The sequence below is a fragment of the Felis catus genome, chromosome B2, assembly GCF_018350175.1.
Source record: "Felis catus isolate Fca126 chromosome B2, F.catus_Fca126_mat1.0, whole genome shotgun sequence".
NCBI classification, from domain to species: domain Eukaryota; kingdom Metazoa; phylum Chordata; class Mammalia; order Carnivora; family Felidae; genus Felis; species Felis catus.
The window spans coordinates 314,447-329,437 of record NC_058372.1 but is presented as its reverse complement, the minus strand read 5'-3'; the positions used below and the strand labels follow the sequence as shown (position 1 = coordinate 329,437).

Here is a 14,991-nt window from a genome sequence, read left to right as displayed (position 1 = left end):
CCTTTCCCCAGTGGCACAGAGGCCATCGGAGCATGATGCCAAGCCTGGGGGACGGGTCCTGGGCGGCTACGCTGACTGCCAGCCACCTGCCTCCGCGAACTTCCTTCTTCCACGTCGGCCTCTCTGAGCTCAGGATGCCTTCATGGCGCTCGTTCATGACCTTCTAAAACATATTCTCTGGGAATGGGTCGGGCACACACCTGAGAGTGAGGCAGGAGCTTGGGTTTGTGTCGGAGAGAGGAGCTGAGAGGGCAGGGAGAGAGGCCTGGCCATGACCTCATGAGGCAGTAGAAATGTCCTTCCTTTTCCAAAAGCCAATGATAACCCTCTGCCCCTGCTGGCCAGGAAGAGGGGGCTTGCAGGAGCCTCACTGGCCCGCGGACAAGCCTTTCTGGTGGGAGGGGCGGGCGGAGGCCCAGTACCAGGCAGCCTCTGCTCCGCGGCTCGGAGGGGGTGGGGAAGGCCGACCCTGGCGTCCCCTGGTCAGTAGCCCTTTTGTGTAAGTGCCTGGCAGGGGCGACTCCGGGGCTGCTCCGGGCCGCCCGGGTCCTCCCCTCGGGCTCTGTCAGAGGAAGGGGACACCTCTCTGCAGGGGCTCTCTGTCCCCAGTCACAGTGCAGATGGCAAGCGCATGGAGCTCCCCTCCACCCAGCCTTCCCTCCCTCCTCCTCCTCCTCCTCCAGCTGTCCTTCAGCTACGCAGGTAAGAGTTCTCTTTATTTCTGGGGAGGCCCAGGGAGACCAACAGCAGAACATCTGCTTTCCCGGGGCTCACCTCCTTCAGTCATCCTCACATTGTCCAGCGCGGCCGTGCTGACCCGGCCCCCTCCCTGGAAAGCCTCGCTGGCCGGCTGCAGCTTCAGAAGAGACCCCAGAGCCCACAGCGCGGCCTTCACCCGGGCCTTCCTTGACCTCTTTCTGACCCAACTTTCCAGCTGGGGTCTCTTGCCAACCGAACAGGCAGACACTGGTAACAGCTCCTGGATTGCTGTCCAGGCATGATGAGGTATATGACACGGTAGTTCCCGTCCCCTGAGAAATCTCTGCCAGTGTCCAGAGGCATGCTGTTGTCGTGCTCGAGAACCCTCCTGCACACATTTGAGCGCTGGCCGGGGTTTATGGCGGAGCCTGGCTGTCCTGTGCTGGCAGAAGTAGAGAGACAGAAGACAGATGCGTGACCTCAGGGGGCCGTCAATGGGGAGGCCCAGTCCTGCTCTCCCTGGCCAAGTCCTTGCGTGTGTCATGGAGGAAGCAGCAGCTGGGAGGCTGGCTGACACCTTCCAAGGGGAGAGGTTTGGGAGCATGGGCTGAGGCACAGACCGGAGGGAGGCCGTGGAACCAGCTCCGGGCACAGGGTGTGGACAAGGACGCAGGACCGAGAAGCAGTGGGGGGGGGGGGGGGGGGGGTGAGGCAAACCCTCCAGGGGAGAGTGGGGACAGCTTGGTTTGGTTCAAACAGGGGGCTCTCCACCCCCTCCTGAGAGGGAAACCGCCAGTGCTGGGCCACTGCCCGCGACGGGACCCACAGGCCAGGCTGGAGAGTCCACGATGCCCATGCCGGCAGGAGGGTGACCACACACCAGAACGTCCCTCCCGCCCGGGGCCCCTCTGGCTCCTCTGTAGGCCGCGGCTCCCTGCTTCCAGGATCCCACGTAAAAGCCGGCCTCTCCCCTCAGTGCTGCAGAGGGGCCCCCCGAGACTGGCCCGTGCGTCCCGGTTCCCTCTGACACCCACTCTCTTCTCTTGGGTGTCTTGGACAGGACAGTTCAGGGTCATAGGACCCGGCCACCCCATCCGGGCTCTGGTGGGGGATGAAGCAGAGCTGCCGTGCCGCATGCACCCGGGGAAGAACGCCACGGGCATGGAGGTGGGGTGGTACCGGCCCCCCTTCTCCAGGGTGGTCCATCTCTACCGCAATGGCCGGGATCAGGACGCGGAGCAGGCCCCTGAGTACCGGGGGCGGACGGAGCTGCTGAAGGACAACATGGGCGAGGGCAAGGTGACCCTCAGGATCCGGAAGGTCAGGTTCTCAGATGAAGGAGGCTTCACCTGCTTCTTCCGGGACCATTCCTACCAGGAGGAGGCCGCGATGGAGCTCAAAGTGGAGGGTGAGTGGTGTCCCAACCGCCGGGGCGGGGACTCCAGTCCTCCTCGCAGCTGACATGAGATCCCCCAACCAAGCACCTCAGTCCCGGGAGAGGCATCATGTGCGTGGGAGCCTCAGTCGGATACGCGCCCGACTCTTGACTTGGGCTCAGGTCACGATCTCACGGTTTGTGAGTTCAAGCCCCAAGTCGGGCTCTCCGCTGACAGCAGGGAGCCTGCTTGGGACTCTCTCTCTCTCTCTTTCTGTTCTTCCCCCTCTCACTCTGTCTCTGTGTCTCTCAAAATAATAACTGAATAAACCTAAAAGAAAGGAAAAGAAAATACTGTTTCAGGACCACGCTGCTGGCTTTGAGGCCATTACGTACTGCTGAATGATACAAGCAAGCTACGAAATGTAGGAAACAAACGCAGGACCTCATGGTTTGAGTGTAGATGTAGATACAGATGTATTGCAGTAAGATATGAGAGAAAACCCATAAGAAAGTTCAGGGAATGTGGTTCACTTTGGGGGATGAGGGGAGAGGAGGGAGAACACAGTGAGATCCAAGCAAAGGGGAGACCATAATTTTCCATGTGATCATATTTATGCACCCGTATAAAAGAGCTTCTAGTATGTGGGTATGTAGAGAGAAAATTTAAGAAGTTTTTTTAAGTTTATTTATTTATTTTGAGAGAGACAGAGACAGCACAAGCTGGCGAAGGGCAGAGAGAGAGAGAGAGAGAGAGAGAGAGAGAGAGAGAGAGAATCCCAAGCAGGATCTGTGCTGTCAGCACAGAGCCCAACCTGGGGTTTCATCCTGCAAACCGTGAGTTCACGACCTGAGCCAAAATCATGAGTTGGATGCTTAACCAACCAATCCACTCAGGCACCCCTAAAGAAAAGTTTTTTAAAGGCCCTTTTGAAAACTTTTTTTAATGTTTATTTTTGAGAGGGACAGAGACAGGGGAGGGGCAGAGAGAGAGGGAGACACAGAGTCTGAAGCAGGCTCCAGGCTCCCAGCTGTCAGCACAGAGCCCGACGCAGAGCTTGAACTCACAAACCATGAGATCGTGACCTGAGCCGAAGTCAGACGTTTAACCAACTGAGCCACCCAGGAGCCCCTAAAGAAAAGTTTTTTAGATAAAGAAAACCCAAAATAAAAAACCTGAGAAATAGAGGCAGCAAAATCCAAAATAAGTCATTTCTGATTATTTCGTGCCACCAAATGGGATTGCGAATAATCTGGAAGTTGGTCCGAGTGTTTGGAATGTTTTCCTGCATTTGTTATAAACAAAGGCGTCATTCCTAACGAGTCAAAATGACCAAACCCCAGTAGAATGAATCTCTCAGTGGATGTGTTTGTGGTGTTTCCTCAGACAAGGAACATCACTGAAAACCCCATGCTTGGCAAACGTGGTCCAGGTGGATAAGCAAACGAAGTGAGCGCGACCCCAGGAAGTGACAGCCGTGCCTTGAGCACGACCCCTCCTCAGAGCCTCCTCTCCCGTTTGTATGACGGGTGACTCGGCACTTGTTCTCTGGCGTTATCACAGGCTGGTGAAGACGTGGACAGGGTGAGGCAGAGAGAGAGGGGGCTTTCCTGTTGAAGAACAAAAATGTTTCAAGGGCCCGGGCTTCAGGCCCTTCCCCTCCTCCCCACCGGCTCTCCAGACAATCGTTTACTTTTGTGTGCTGTGCCGGGACCAGGAGGTGGCATTGTATGCGAGATAACAAAGCACTGTTTCTGGAGAAGAGGCAGGGATGTGAAGATGGCTTTGTGAGCCACAGATTGTTGTGCACACAGCTGGTCTACTGGGGGGTTGTACCTGCAGGGAAGGGGAGTCTGCTGCCTTCCATCCTTCCCCCTCCTGTCTGCCTCCCCCACAGGAAAGGAAGGATGAAAACAGGAGACAGAATGGGGGTGAGAAAGGAAGGGAGGAAGGGAGGGAGGAGGGAGAAAGAAACAAAGAAAGAAGAAAAGAGAGAGAGAGAGATGAGGGGTGAGAGAGGAAGGAAGGGAGGGAGGGAGGGAGGGAAAAAGAAAGAAAGAAGAAAGAAGAGAAAGAAAGGGAAAGAAGAGGGGCGCCTGGGTGGCGCAGTCGGTTAAGCGTCCGACTTCAGCCAGGTCACGATCTCGCGGTCCGTGAGTTCGAGCCCCGCGTCGGGCTCTGGGCTGATGGCTCAGAGCCTGGAGCCTGTTTCCGATTCTGTGTCTCCCTCTCTCTCTGCCCCTCCCCCGTTCATGCTCTGTCTCTCTCTGTCCCAAAAATAAATAAATGTTGAAAAAAAATTAAAAAAAAAAAAGAAAGGGAAAGAAGAGAGAGAAAGAAAGAAAGAAGAAAAGAAAGAAAGAGAGAGAAGGGGTGAGAAAGGAAGGAATGGAGGGAGAAAGAAAGAAGAAAGAAGAGAAAGAAAGGGAAGAGAAAGAAAGAGAAAAAGACAGACAGAAAAGAAAGAAAAGAAAGAACGAAAGAAGAGAAAAGAAGGGAAAGGAGAGAAACCAAAACCGCCTCGGGGGAGAAAGCTTTCCTTTGATCCTCACATTCCAGCCCCCTCTCCCAGCCCAGAGTCCACAGGCCTCAGAGTCTAAAAAAAGACTGATTTACAAGTAAATGCGGGCTGCCTGCCTCGCCTGGGGAGCCAGGAATCTGAGAACCTAGGACTGAAAGGAAACCCCCTCCTTCTCCAGCCTTTTATCTCTCTTTCCAGCTTTTTTTTTTCTTGTCATTTTTGGTGGTTTTACTCCTTGTCTCTGACCCTGTCTTTGAACTCTCCGGTGTTGAAAGCCGGGGGCACACGAAGCCGACAAATACTGCAGTGACCGCACCACCTTCCGGCAAGAATCGGCCGGCTTCACACGACCCCACTCAGCCCCCCTCCCCAGGCGGATCCTAGGTGGCCTTCTCATCCTGTGGCTAAAGGCTCGGGAATGTAGGAGAATGGAGTAGGGGAGCAGCACGTGACGTGACTCGGGTCGTGAGCCCCACGTGCAGGATGTTGTTCACCTGGGGAAAACTATCCCTCGAATGAGAGATAAATCAATACTCTTATCATATCTTCTAAAATTAACAAAAATTCCTTAACATCATCAATACCCACTCTGTGTTCGGATTCCCCCGACTGCCTCACAAACATATCTTCATGTTGCTTAGTTTGAGTCTGACCCCAACGGACCCACCGCTCGCCTGTGTCCTGTGGGGTCTCCCACACCGTTCATCACGTGGTCTGCCTGCACTTTTCTTGTGAGCCAGGGAAGTTCACTCGATTCCGGTTTAATTTTTCAGGCATTCATAGAGTCCTTACTGCTTCACTTCAGAAAGGCTGGTATCACTCCCTTTCTTGTCTGTGGTTCTAACCCTGTGGGAAGGGACAGAGGTGGGCAAAGCACGAGCTGCTAACTAAACCACTGCAGGTGGCTGCTGGTGAGAACTTTGAGAGAGGGACTGGCACTTCCTTCTGGTCAGCGTAGCAATTCGCGCAGCCTAACCTGCAGCGCCAAGGGTTTTCTTCCTAAGAAGCCTCCTGGACCAGCTGCCTGCAGTGACTTAGCCCCTACCTTTGACAGCGGGGTCTTTATCTGGCCCCCCAGAGGGGGTAGCCAGAAGAAAAGGGCTGGACCCCAGCCGGGCACGCTGAGATCAGTCCGGCCCAAAGGGTCCCAGGGAACAAGATCCCAGGAAGGAAATGGTAGGTGGGAGCCAGAGGCCGGCCCTCCTACGGGCCTACCACATCCCTACTCATAAACCCTGTGGGTGCTACTTTCTCAAACCCTCCACAAGAGGGTTCTTAACCTTTCTCTATGTCACCCCCGCGGCCTCGAGGCCCAGCCCCGAGTCTTAGCTGGTTCTCAGAACTCTGCGACTGGCCTAGGGAACAGCCCTGCCAATAACCAGCCCTTCCTGGAAGCAAACCTGCCTTTCCTTTGAGGCCAAGCTCAGCTCTGCCATCTTCTTTGACCCCGGGAGACGCTTGTTCCTGGCCCACTGGACGCACGCAGGCGCTGTGCTGGTGTTGGGCGTGCAGCCTGGTTCTGCCTTTCAGATCCCTTCTACTGGATCAACCCCGGGGTGCTGGTCCTGATGGCTGTCCTCCCCGTGCTCCTCCTGCAGATCTCGCTGGGCCTCGTCTACCTCTGCCTGCAGCACAGACTGAGAGGTACAGGCTGCACGGTGGGCTGTTGGGACCCTTCCCTGAACCCAGCTGGCCTCTAGAGCTTGGTTGACTGATGTGTGGTTTTGAGTGAGTTCTGGGTTCAAAACTCCACGATGACAAGTTTTACGTCTTGCCCGGTGCTTTCGTTTGTGTAACAGGACCTTGCATTTCCTTCTGAGGTAGGCCCGATGTAGGACGGCCCATTTTACAGAGGACACACTGAGGCCCAGACAGGTTCGGTATTTACTGAGGCTGACCGCCTTGTAGGGGGCAGAGCTGGCCCCACCCGAACCACACAGAGAGACTGAGCTGCAGGGTTGGACGGGTCTGTGTCTGGAGGAGGGTTAGTAAGGACCCGCTACGTACTAGGTGCTCAAAACACTTCCTCCTTCTTCTCCGTCCGACACTGTCCGAGAAGTCCCTTTGTGCCCCGAGTGTCCGTGCAGAGCCTTCTCTTCCAGGTGTCCTCAAAGTCAACACACAGGACCCTGTCCCCCATCCCACCCCTGGGGAGGGCACGCTGGCAGGAGCGATGAAGGGGTCCTCTGTCCCCTTGAATTCGCCTGGGTACCCGGTGACCTCCATTCACGTGGCGGAGCAGGAACAGCCTGGGGTGGAAGCCGCCCGTCCGCCCCAGGGGATATTGTGATGCAAAGCGTCCAGTTGGGACCCCGCCTCTAAGTACCAGTCCTCCTGAAGGTTTCCTTCCTCCTGTCCCCATTCAGACAGGAAGTGGCTTTAGATTTACAAAGTGACAGCCCTGAGGGGCCAAGGGGCCTCGGAATGGAGAACCTTCCGGGGGAGGGTCGACAGTAAAGCCAGGGCCCCCGGCTGCCAGGGGCCAAAGGGGCCCCGTCCAATGCCAGCGCCGGCACTAAAAATGCTGCCTTTCTCTGTTTTAGGAAAACTTCGGGCAGAGATAGGTGAGTTTCAGTCTCGCTCCATCTGCCACCCCTCCCTTTGGTTTTGGCCATTTTCTCTGATACCCTCCCAGTGCCCCCTTCCCACGGAAAGGCTGTGGCATTTAAATTGCGCCAACTTGGCTTCCCCAACCTGCTGTCAGCCGGGGTGGAGGCAGTTCCTCCCTGTATCACTAGAAACAGTTTTAAGTAACACAGGCTCATGTGTTCCCTTTCAGAGAATCTCCACCGGACTTTCGGTAAGTGCTGGGGCCCCGGTTCCCCGGGTCACCCGGGTGATAAGAGGCCTGGCTCCTGGCTGGCCTCCTGTCTGCCCTCTGCCTCTCCTTCCCTCTCTGCGTTAAGTCACATCTGTCTGCATGTAGGATTGATGCTGACAGCAAATTCTTCTGTTACATTTCTGTCCCAAACGTGCTAATAGCCTTCCGTGCTAACCCGTTCTGTAGGAATCGCAGGGACTTTCTGCACATCACTTCCCTTTTCAGACATTACAGAGGGGAGGTAAGCCGATCTTTCGTACATACACTTGAGGTCTAGTCGGGGAGGCGACAGAATTGACTGGAGAACAAAGTACTTATGTGTCACCGCCTGAGCTCACATGGTGGAAATGAGCTTTCCAGAGCACAGAACAAGCAACCGTGCCTGGCGGCTTCGGGAGACAGAAGCCACCAAGGCCTGACAGAACGCTGGCCCCTCAAGAACAGTCTCTGTCCTTTCTGTCCACTGCAGGCTGCCCAGGGCCTCAGGAGAGCGCCTGCAACAGAAGGGCCCAAACAGTAGTCGTGTGGACATTGCAGAAACTGGAAGATGCCATAAGCAAAGCACAGGGCCCTGCTCTGAGCAGCCTTCCCGGCTGCGAGCGGGCAATCTGAGCATCCAGGGCATCGCATCAGCGTGCAGGCCACACGCACACGTGCACACACAGACACGTCTTTGCAACCCAAACAGGGAGGACCAAGATCTTTGTTTTGTAGGATTCATGCAGATTCTTTCTGTCCCGTGAATCTCCTCGGCATTCTGGCAAAGTCTAATGGACCCTTTTCCAGAAAAATGTTTTTAAATGTACACATAAACCATAACACAGAGGAGTGCAAAGAGAACCACTGAATTGAAATACAGGTATCAAAATATAAACACATTTGCATTTAGTAACATGTGATCTGTAATATAGTAACGAATGTTTCTTTAAATAACAAAAATGCTTTAAATAAGAATGTAGCAGCAGGTCTAATAAGTTACAATTTCAAAACACTGGCAAACATTTTGAGAATTCAGCAACAACCCCAATGGGAATGAAAGTCATCTGTGGTTTCCACCTGCGATAAAAGCACAGGCACTGCTGATGACATACTGCTTTTCTCCCCCAAGTTCACAAACGCCCTGAGCTCTCTGCAGACCCCTGTGGGTTCCTGGAGCCCAGGTTGAGAATGCCGACAATGAAAGGAGTGCGGGTGGGTGGGGCTCAAAGGACACACAGTCGTTAATCCCGTTTGTTCTGTGACCCACCCAGACCCGCACTTCCTGAGGGTGCCCTGCTGGAAGATCACCCTGTTCACGCTGGTGCCGGTGCTCGGACCCCTGCTTGCCCTGGTCATCTGCTACAACTGGCTGCATCGGAGACTGGCAGGTGCACAGGGCCACAAGGGTGACCAGAGCAATGGGGCACCAGGTCATCCCCGAACAGGGAAAGAGTGGGACCAGGGCTTAAGATGCAGGGAACTGGATTTTGTCGCCCCTGTGTCCCCAAGGCCAACCCCAGACTCCTCAGGGACTATGTGGGGAGGGGGCCCGTCATCTTCCACCGGTCACCCATTTCTCTCTCTCTTTTTTCAGGGCAATTTCTTGAAGAGCTAAGTAAGTTTTCTTCCTTTCTTCCTTTTGTAAGCTGAGAACCAAGGGCCAGGAAGGCAGAAAAAGGAAGTGGGGGCAGCTGAGCGACCCCAAGGGGGAGGCAGGGGCCTCTCCCACGCACTGCCCAGTTCCCACACTGTCCAGCAGCCACCTGGCACCTCACCTCCAAGACCAACCATGGAGGAGAGAGGCTTCGCCAGGGCTTTCCCTGTCCTCGGGTTTAATGGGTTGGTGATGGTAACCACTGACAGATTTTCAAGTCACTGTCTCCTCTTTCCAGGAAACCCCTTCTGAGCTGGACTGGCCCATGGACCGGCCCTCAGGATGCGGATCCCCCATGTTGAACACTCACTCATTGGCCTCCTCGCTGCAGGGACTTTCTGGAAGCCCCCTCTGGCCACAGCCAGGCGGGCGCTCCTCTCCCTGATGAGGTCACCTGAGCTGGACAGCGACACAGGCAGCAGGCTCTCAGCCTCGGACTGTGACCAGGACCCCCCTGTTGCACATTCCAGTGCTCTAACCTCGAAAATGGTGGTTGTTTCTTCCAAGATGCCAGTCCTGAGGGGCAGGGCAGAGAGGTGGAGGGCTGCGGGAAGGGGCAGGAAGGGTCCAAACCATGAGAGCTGAGTGAGCGAGCTGCTGGAGACCCTGGGGAGCCCGGACGTGGCCCGCAGCCCCCTTCCCTCCCGTCCATCAGAGCCTCCACTGTTTTCTGCAACAATTACTACTTGATGGTCTGTCAGACACAAAGAAACAAGCAGGTGCTAAGTAATGATAATACAGGTTTCCGTGAACCACTGCTCACCCCTGTTCCTTTCTGCATTTCCCTCGTGACCCCTCACCCCTTCCTGTGCCCGGAGGTCAGGACTAGGAAACGCAGGCGCACAGAACGGCTGCTTCTTCATGTCCCGAGACCCTCACGGCCTCACTTGCTTTCTCGGCTCTGCACCCCCTCTCCCCTCCCCACTGCCCTCTCCTGGGGGCCCAGGGCCCAGATCCCGGGGCACAACCGGCTCCTTTCCTGCCAAAGGGGAGGTGTCTCGGAAGAAGCCAAGCCACTGGGCCAGGATCGCCCGGCACGCGTGGGGGCTGCCCAGACATGGGTCCTTGCCTTTGGAAGCCCCCCAGTGGCCCACGAGGCCCTCCTTGTCCCCGAAGCAGACGTCACAGGCGGGGCAGCGGTACACCTGCTGCCTCCAGTGCGTGTGCTGGTGTCTGGCCAGCCCCGACAGGGACCCGAAGGCCTTGCCACAGCGGAAGCAGCAGCGTGGCTCGGTGACGTGGGCCTTGTGGTGGCTGGACGGACAGGCTCTCCCGCTCAGCGTCGGGGCGCAGCGAGGGCCAGAGGAGACCTGGAGTCCTGAAGGCTTCGCTGGGGAACTGGTGTCCAGGCAGGGGGCTCTGGTGTCAGGCTCCTGGGTCCCGGTCTCAGGCCCCGGGGTTGCTGTGGCCGGTGCCCGAGGCTTCACAGCGATCGCCTGCTTCCTGTCTGCAGGTGGCTGGGTCTGAGCTACAGGACCCTTGGTTCCAAATACAGGTTTTCGGGTCCCGGCCGCGGGCTCCCGGCTGCTCGCCTGGCTCCTGTCCAGGGGCTCCCAAGACAGAGCGCTGGAGCCTGGAGGGCTCACAACATGCTTCCAGTCCCTGGCCACCGGCTTCCGGTTTTGGTGGGTCTTCTGGTGGCGTTTGAGCTCAGACTGGTCCCGGAAGCCCTTTCCACAGAGGGCGCAGGAGTGGGGCCGGTAGCCCAGGTGCACACGGCGGTGACGGCTCAGCCCCGAGGCGTCGCAGTAGGTCTTGTCACAGAGTGGGCAGCAGAAGGGCCTCTCCCCCAGGTGCATGCGCCTGTGGTAGCTGAGGTCCCTGGGGTTCCGGAACGACCTCCCACACTGGCCGCAGCTGTTAGTCTTGTGGGGATTGTGCACAAACTGGTGGCTGTGCAGGTTGGAGCGCTTCCTGAAAGTCCTGCCACACACGTGGCAGGTGAACGGTGGCCCGGCCTGGGGGGCTGAACACTCAGGGGCCCTGGGCCCGGAACCCATGGGGGCACAGGGTCGTCCTGAGCCTTTGCAAGCAAGGGGGACCTCCTCATCTCTGCCCCTGCTGCTTGGACTCCCTTCTGGAAGCTCCTGCTTCCTGCTTCCTGCAGTGGGCGGGGGGGGGGGGGGCAGGTTAACAAGACCCACTCACCAGAGGGCCCCCCTGGCCTGCCCTCCCTCCCTCTCCTACTCTGGGCCTCACAGGCTAGAGCCAGAGCAGACGTCTGGGTTTCCAAATTCAAAGCAAATAAAAATTTTAAAGTGGAATCTTCCAGTAAGATCAGAGATCAGAACTTTGGGCTACACCTACATTTCTGGAAATCCACTTTCCAGAAGCTCCCACTGACTCCTATAGGTGACCTCATGTGTTATATAAACGGGGACACCAAAGTGAAGGGTGGTGCCCTCACTACTCAAGCTGGGATGAGAGGTGCGAGCCGGAGCATGTGGTCAGCACAAGTGTCCCCTTCGTGAGCTCAGCACTGAGCTCGTGTCCCTTCCTGTCTGCTCTCTCGGAAGGAGCGTAAGCAGTCTATGTATGGCCCAATCCTAGAGACTCCAGATGCTCGCTTGTCCCAAACAGTTTAGGTATTCCTCTGGAGCCATGGGCGTGAGCGAATGGCCCCAGCTCTCCTGGAAGGATGCGGGCTGGGGGAGGGTGCCTGAGCCCTGGCACCCTGGGTCAGCTTCCCAGCCACCCAGGGCATGTCCTGGCCCCTACCTTCCTCCCGCCTTCACCTTCGCCACACTTACCTGAAGGGAGGCCTTCTCCATTTGGGGGTTGGAGCTGGAGCTCAGTCCTCCACTGTTCTTCTTCTTCAAGCTTCGTGACCAGATCTGGGTTAGACAGAAAGATGCCGACTCGGGGGTGGGAAGGAGAGAAGGTTGAGGCCCCAGGCCTGGCCCTTTCCTATCCAATGGGAACAACAGGCTACCTCCTTCCATATCCTTGGTTTAAGGACCACAATGTGGGACACTTAGGTGAGGAGGAGACCCCTAGCAAAGTCCCCGGCACACGATAGGAGCAACTCAATCAACACTACTCAGATAAATGGGTACATTTTCCAACTGTCATCAAGTTACAAGTATTATCTTTGCCTTCATAAAGGCTTTTATTTCTTTTTTTACCCCAAGCTTAGTGACCTACACCTTTCACACCTGTAAGGTAAGGAAGATACGGGGTCAGTAAAGCCAACTGGGAGCTGCCTGCTGAGGGAAACCAGATGTCCCAAGAGCCCTGTGAGCCCCAGGCTCTCACCTACAGACATCAGGTTTCTGACGGTCTCTGACATAACGTCCTGGTACAGGGCCCTCTGACTGGCATCTAGATACATCCACTCCTCCTGGGTGAAGTTCACTGCCACATCCTCAAAGGTGACTGGCTTCTGGAAGAGCAGGAGAGACTCAGGGAGTCTGTAATGAGACAGGCATCCAAGGACGAGGCTTAAAAACTGAGGGAAGGGGAGTGCCCGCTGGCTCAGTCAGGAGAGTGGGTGACGCTTGATTTTGGGGTTCTGGGTTTGCACCACACACTGGGTGCAGAGATATCTTAAAAAAAAAAAAAAGAAAGAAAGAAAACCATGGAAGGGGGGCAGAAATAGGAAAAGACCAATGCAAAGCCAGCAACATTGATCTAACAGAAAGGAAGGCGGGGCCCCTGGGTGGCTCAGTGGGTTGTGTGTCCGACTCTTGATTTTGGCCCAGGTCATGATCTTATAGTTGGTGAGATCAGTCCCCACATCAGGCTCTGCACTGACAGTGAGGAGCCTGCGTGGGATTCTCTCTCTCCTCTCTTTCTGCCCCTCCTCTGCTCAGGTGCACATGCTCTCTTATGCTCTCTCTCAAATTAAATAAATAAATAAATATATATATATATATATATATATATATATATAGAGAGAGAGAGAGAGAGAGAGAGAGAGAGAGAGAGAGAGAGAGAAAGAGAGAGAGAGAGAGAGAGAGAGAGAGAGGGAGAGAATAGAGAGGAGGGAAGAAAAGATGTGCGTGGGGGAGGGGGTAGGGGGCACATACGTAGACAAAAAGGGCCGTCACTCCCCGATTTCTAGGAAGGGCTCCTGGGTGGGGTGGAGGCTCAGACAGTCCTGGCAGCCCCGTGTCCTGGAGTTGTTGAGCTTGGGACAGTCGGAAACTCCGCTGGACCACAGACAGGGACCACAGATGGAGACCACAGACTAGGGACAGACAGAAGTGCTCCAGGGTCCAGGACAGCCGCGCCCTCCCCAGCTGGGGGTCCTCACCTGCACCCACGCCCTCCACCTGCACTCTCTCCGTGCGGCTTCCTGCTGGGCGTCTTCCTCCACCCGAGGGAGCAGTTTCTGCACACGCTGGACAGGCTTCTCCATGGTGTCTGTTTCCGGCTCTCTCCCCTCCTGGCCCGGCCCCCCAGGCTGGCCGCACTCCTTCCAGGGGCTTTTGGTCTCCGGGAAACGCAGCAGATGGAGGGGCTCTGCAGACGCCTCCGGCTTCGGCATGGCTTCTCCAAGGCCAAGGTCTCTGCCCCGAGGGGCTGTCGTCCGGTGTGAAGTCCCCTCTTTCACAACGCAGCGCACCTTTGGTTCAGGCTTCAGAGGCCGGTCACCAGGGCTCAGCCACCAGCGTCCGGGGACACCAGGCTGAGGCTCCGAAGACACTGGCCCTCGGTTCCTGCTCCGAGTCACTGGCTGGCGCCCACCTCTAGGAACCTGCGGTCAGAGGGAAAGAAGACGAGGCAGCAAGAGGGGAACTGAGTGACCACAGTGTCTTCTCTGGACCACAGGACCCTCTCCACACAGCCGGGATGTGACAATCACCCACGCTAAGGAACCTGAATCCCAGAGGTGCCTGCAAGCTTGGCCCCAGCACAGTTGTGTTGGAAGCCTCTGCACCACTGAGGAAATGGTTCCTGGGCAGCACAAGCTCTGGATGGGTCACAAACCCCTTGTGCAAGCCCCCGGCCCCCAGTTCCCCCCCACCCATCCCCCCCCGACTGCACCCTTGGCCCAGCAGAGCCCACCGGCAAGGCCTGGCTTCCCTGTGCTGCACGAGCGGTGGGAACAGCATCTGCTGGGGTTCAGGGAAGAGGCCCCCGGATCGGCCCAGCACTGACCACATCCACACCCTCGGAGGGGAAAGAGGCTGGCTAGGGGAGGCTCAGCACACCTCGTGGCCCGGGTCCTGCCCTCCCAGGAGGCAGATCCCCCCAGGGAAGTGTCGCCAGCTCCCTATCCCCAGGCTGCACCCTGTCTCTCTCTCAACCCCCAAACCATTGTCTGTCCCACAGCAATTCTGCCAGCAACCCAAACCCAGACTCACCCGCCAAGCTACAGCTGGTGAGCTTTGGGCCCTTGAGGCCTCGAGGCGGGCAGAGCCCCTGCACGTGCCCCCCCCCCCGCAACTGCACTCGTCCCCCCACCGCCCGCCCCTGCACGCGCCCCCAGCTCGGCCCTCCAGAACCCTTTCCGGCCTTTGCCCAGCCCTGCGACCTCGGGGTGAAGCCTCCCACCAGCGGGGAACAACACAGAAGGCTCAGCGCCATGTGGCACAGTGTGTCCCCTTAACTCCCCCCGGCGGGGGCTGAGGAGGTCCCCCTATCCACCCAGACTGCACTGAGCAGGCCCTGATGCCCCAGCACCGCGGGCCACACCCGGACACCCAGGTTTCCCCTGGGGTCCCCGCGGTGCAGAGCTCCTCCAGGGTGAGGGGCGCGATGCCCGCCTGCCCGCCGAGGTCTGGGCAGACGAGTGAGGGACAGAGACCCCGCATGTGCCTCTATCTACGCGGGCTCCACACCCCCCCGCCCCACTCACCCACCGTGCACTGGGGACGGGGACTCCGGGGCATGGGGCGCCTCCGAGCCCGCAGCCCTGCTCCCCCAGCCAGGCTGCACAAGCCCACCGCCCGGTGGCCCAGCCAAGGTCAAGGGTTCACTGTCTGAGAAGCCAGAA

General features: G+C 57.2%; 2 protein-coding genes across 14 annotated transcripts in view; one reads left to right on the top strand and one right to left on the bottom strand.

Moving 5' to 3' along the window:
• Positions 1 to 471: 471 nt before the first annotated feature.
• On the top strand, positions 472 to 9,812 carry MOG (myelin oligodendrocyte glycoprotein). 6 transcript variants are annotated; one of them, XM_019830078.3, is made up of 8 exons: positions 477 to 702; positions 1,760 to 2,107; positions 6,195 to 6,240; positions 7,140 to 7,160; positions 7,376 to 7,396; positions 8,668 to 8,784; positions 8,991 to 9,011; positions 9,289 to 9,812. In XM_019830078.3, the coding sequence occupies exons 1-7, from the start codon at positions 621 to 623 to the stop codon at positions 9,001 to 9,003; spliced, it is 648 nt and encodes a 215-aa protein (XP_019685637.1). In that variant the 5' UTR covers positions 477 to 620; the 3' UTR covers positions 9,004 to 9,011; positions 9,289 to 9,812. The 6 variants fall into 6 exon arrangements, with proteins under 6 accessions (XP_044912950.1, XP_044912949.1, XP_044912947.1 ...); XM_019830077.3 differs by having other exon boundaries at positions 482 to 702; positions 6,127 to 6,240; XM_045057015.1 differs by having other exon boundaries at positions 472 to 702; positions 8,991 to 9,812.
• Positions 8,103 to 14,991, bottom strand: part of ZFP57 (ZFP57 zinc finger protein) — a 22,979-nt gene continuing 16,090 nt past the window's right edge. For all 8 annotated transcript variants that reach the window (XM_006931315.5, XM_045057009.1, XM_006931316.5 and 5 more), the window contains 4 exons: positions 13,306 to 13,749; positions 12,306 to 12,432; positions 11,801 to 11,884; positions 8,103 to 11,151 (listed from right to left, as the gene is read on the bottom strand). In XM_006931315.5, coding sequence (XP_006931377.2) covers positions 9,926 to 11,151; positions 11,801 to 11,884; positions 12,306 to 12,432; positions 13,306 to 13,749 — 1,881 coding nt within the window. In that variant the 3' untranslated portion in view covers positions 8,103 to 9,925. The remainder of the gene's footprint in view (positions 11,152 to 11,800; positions 11,885 to 12,305; positions 12,433 to 13,305; positions 13,750 to 14,991) is intronic.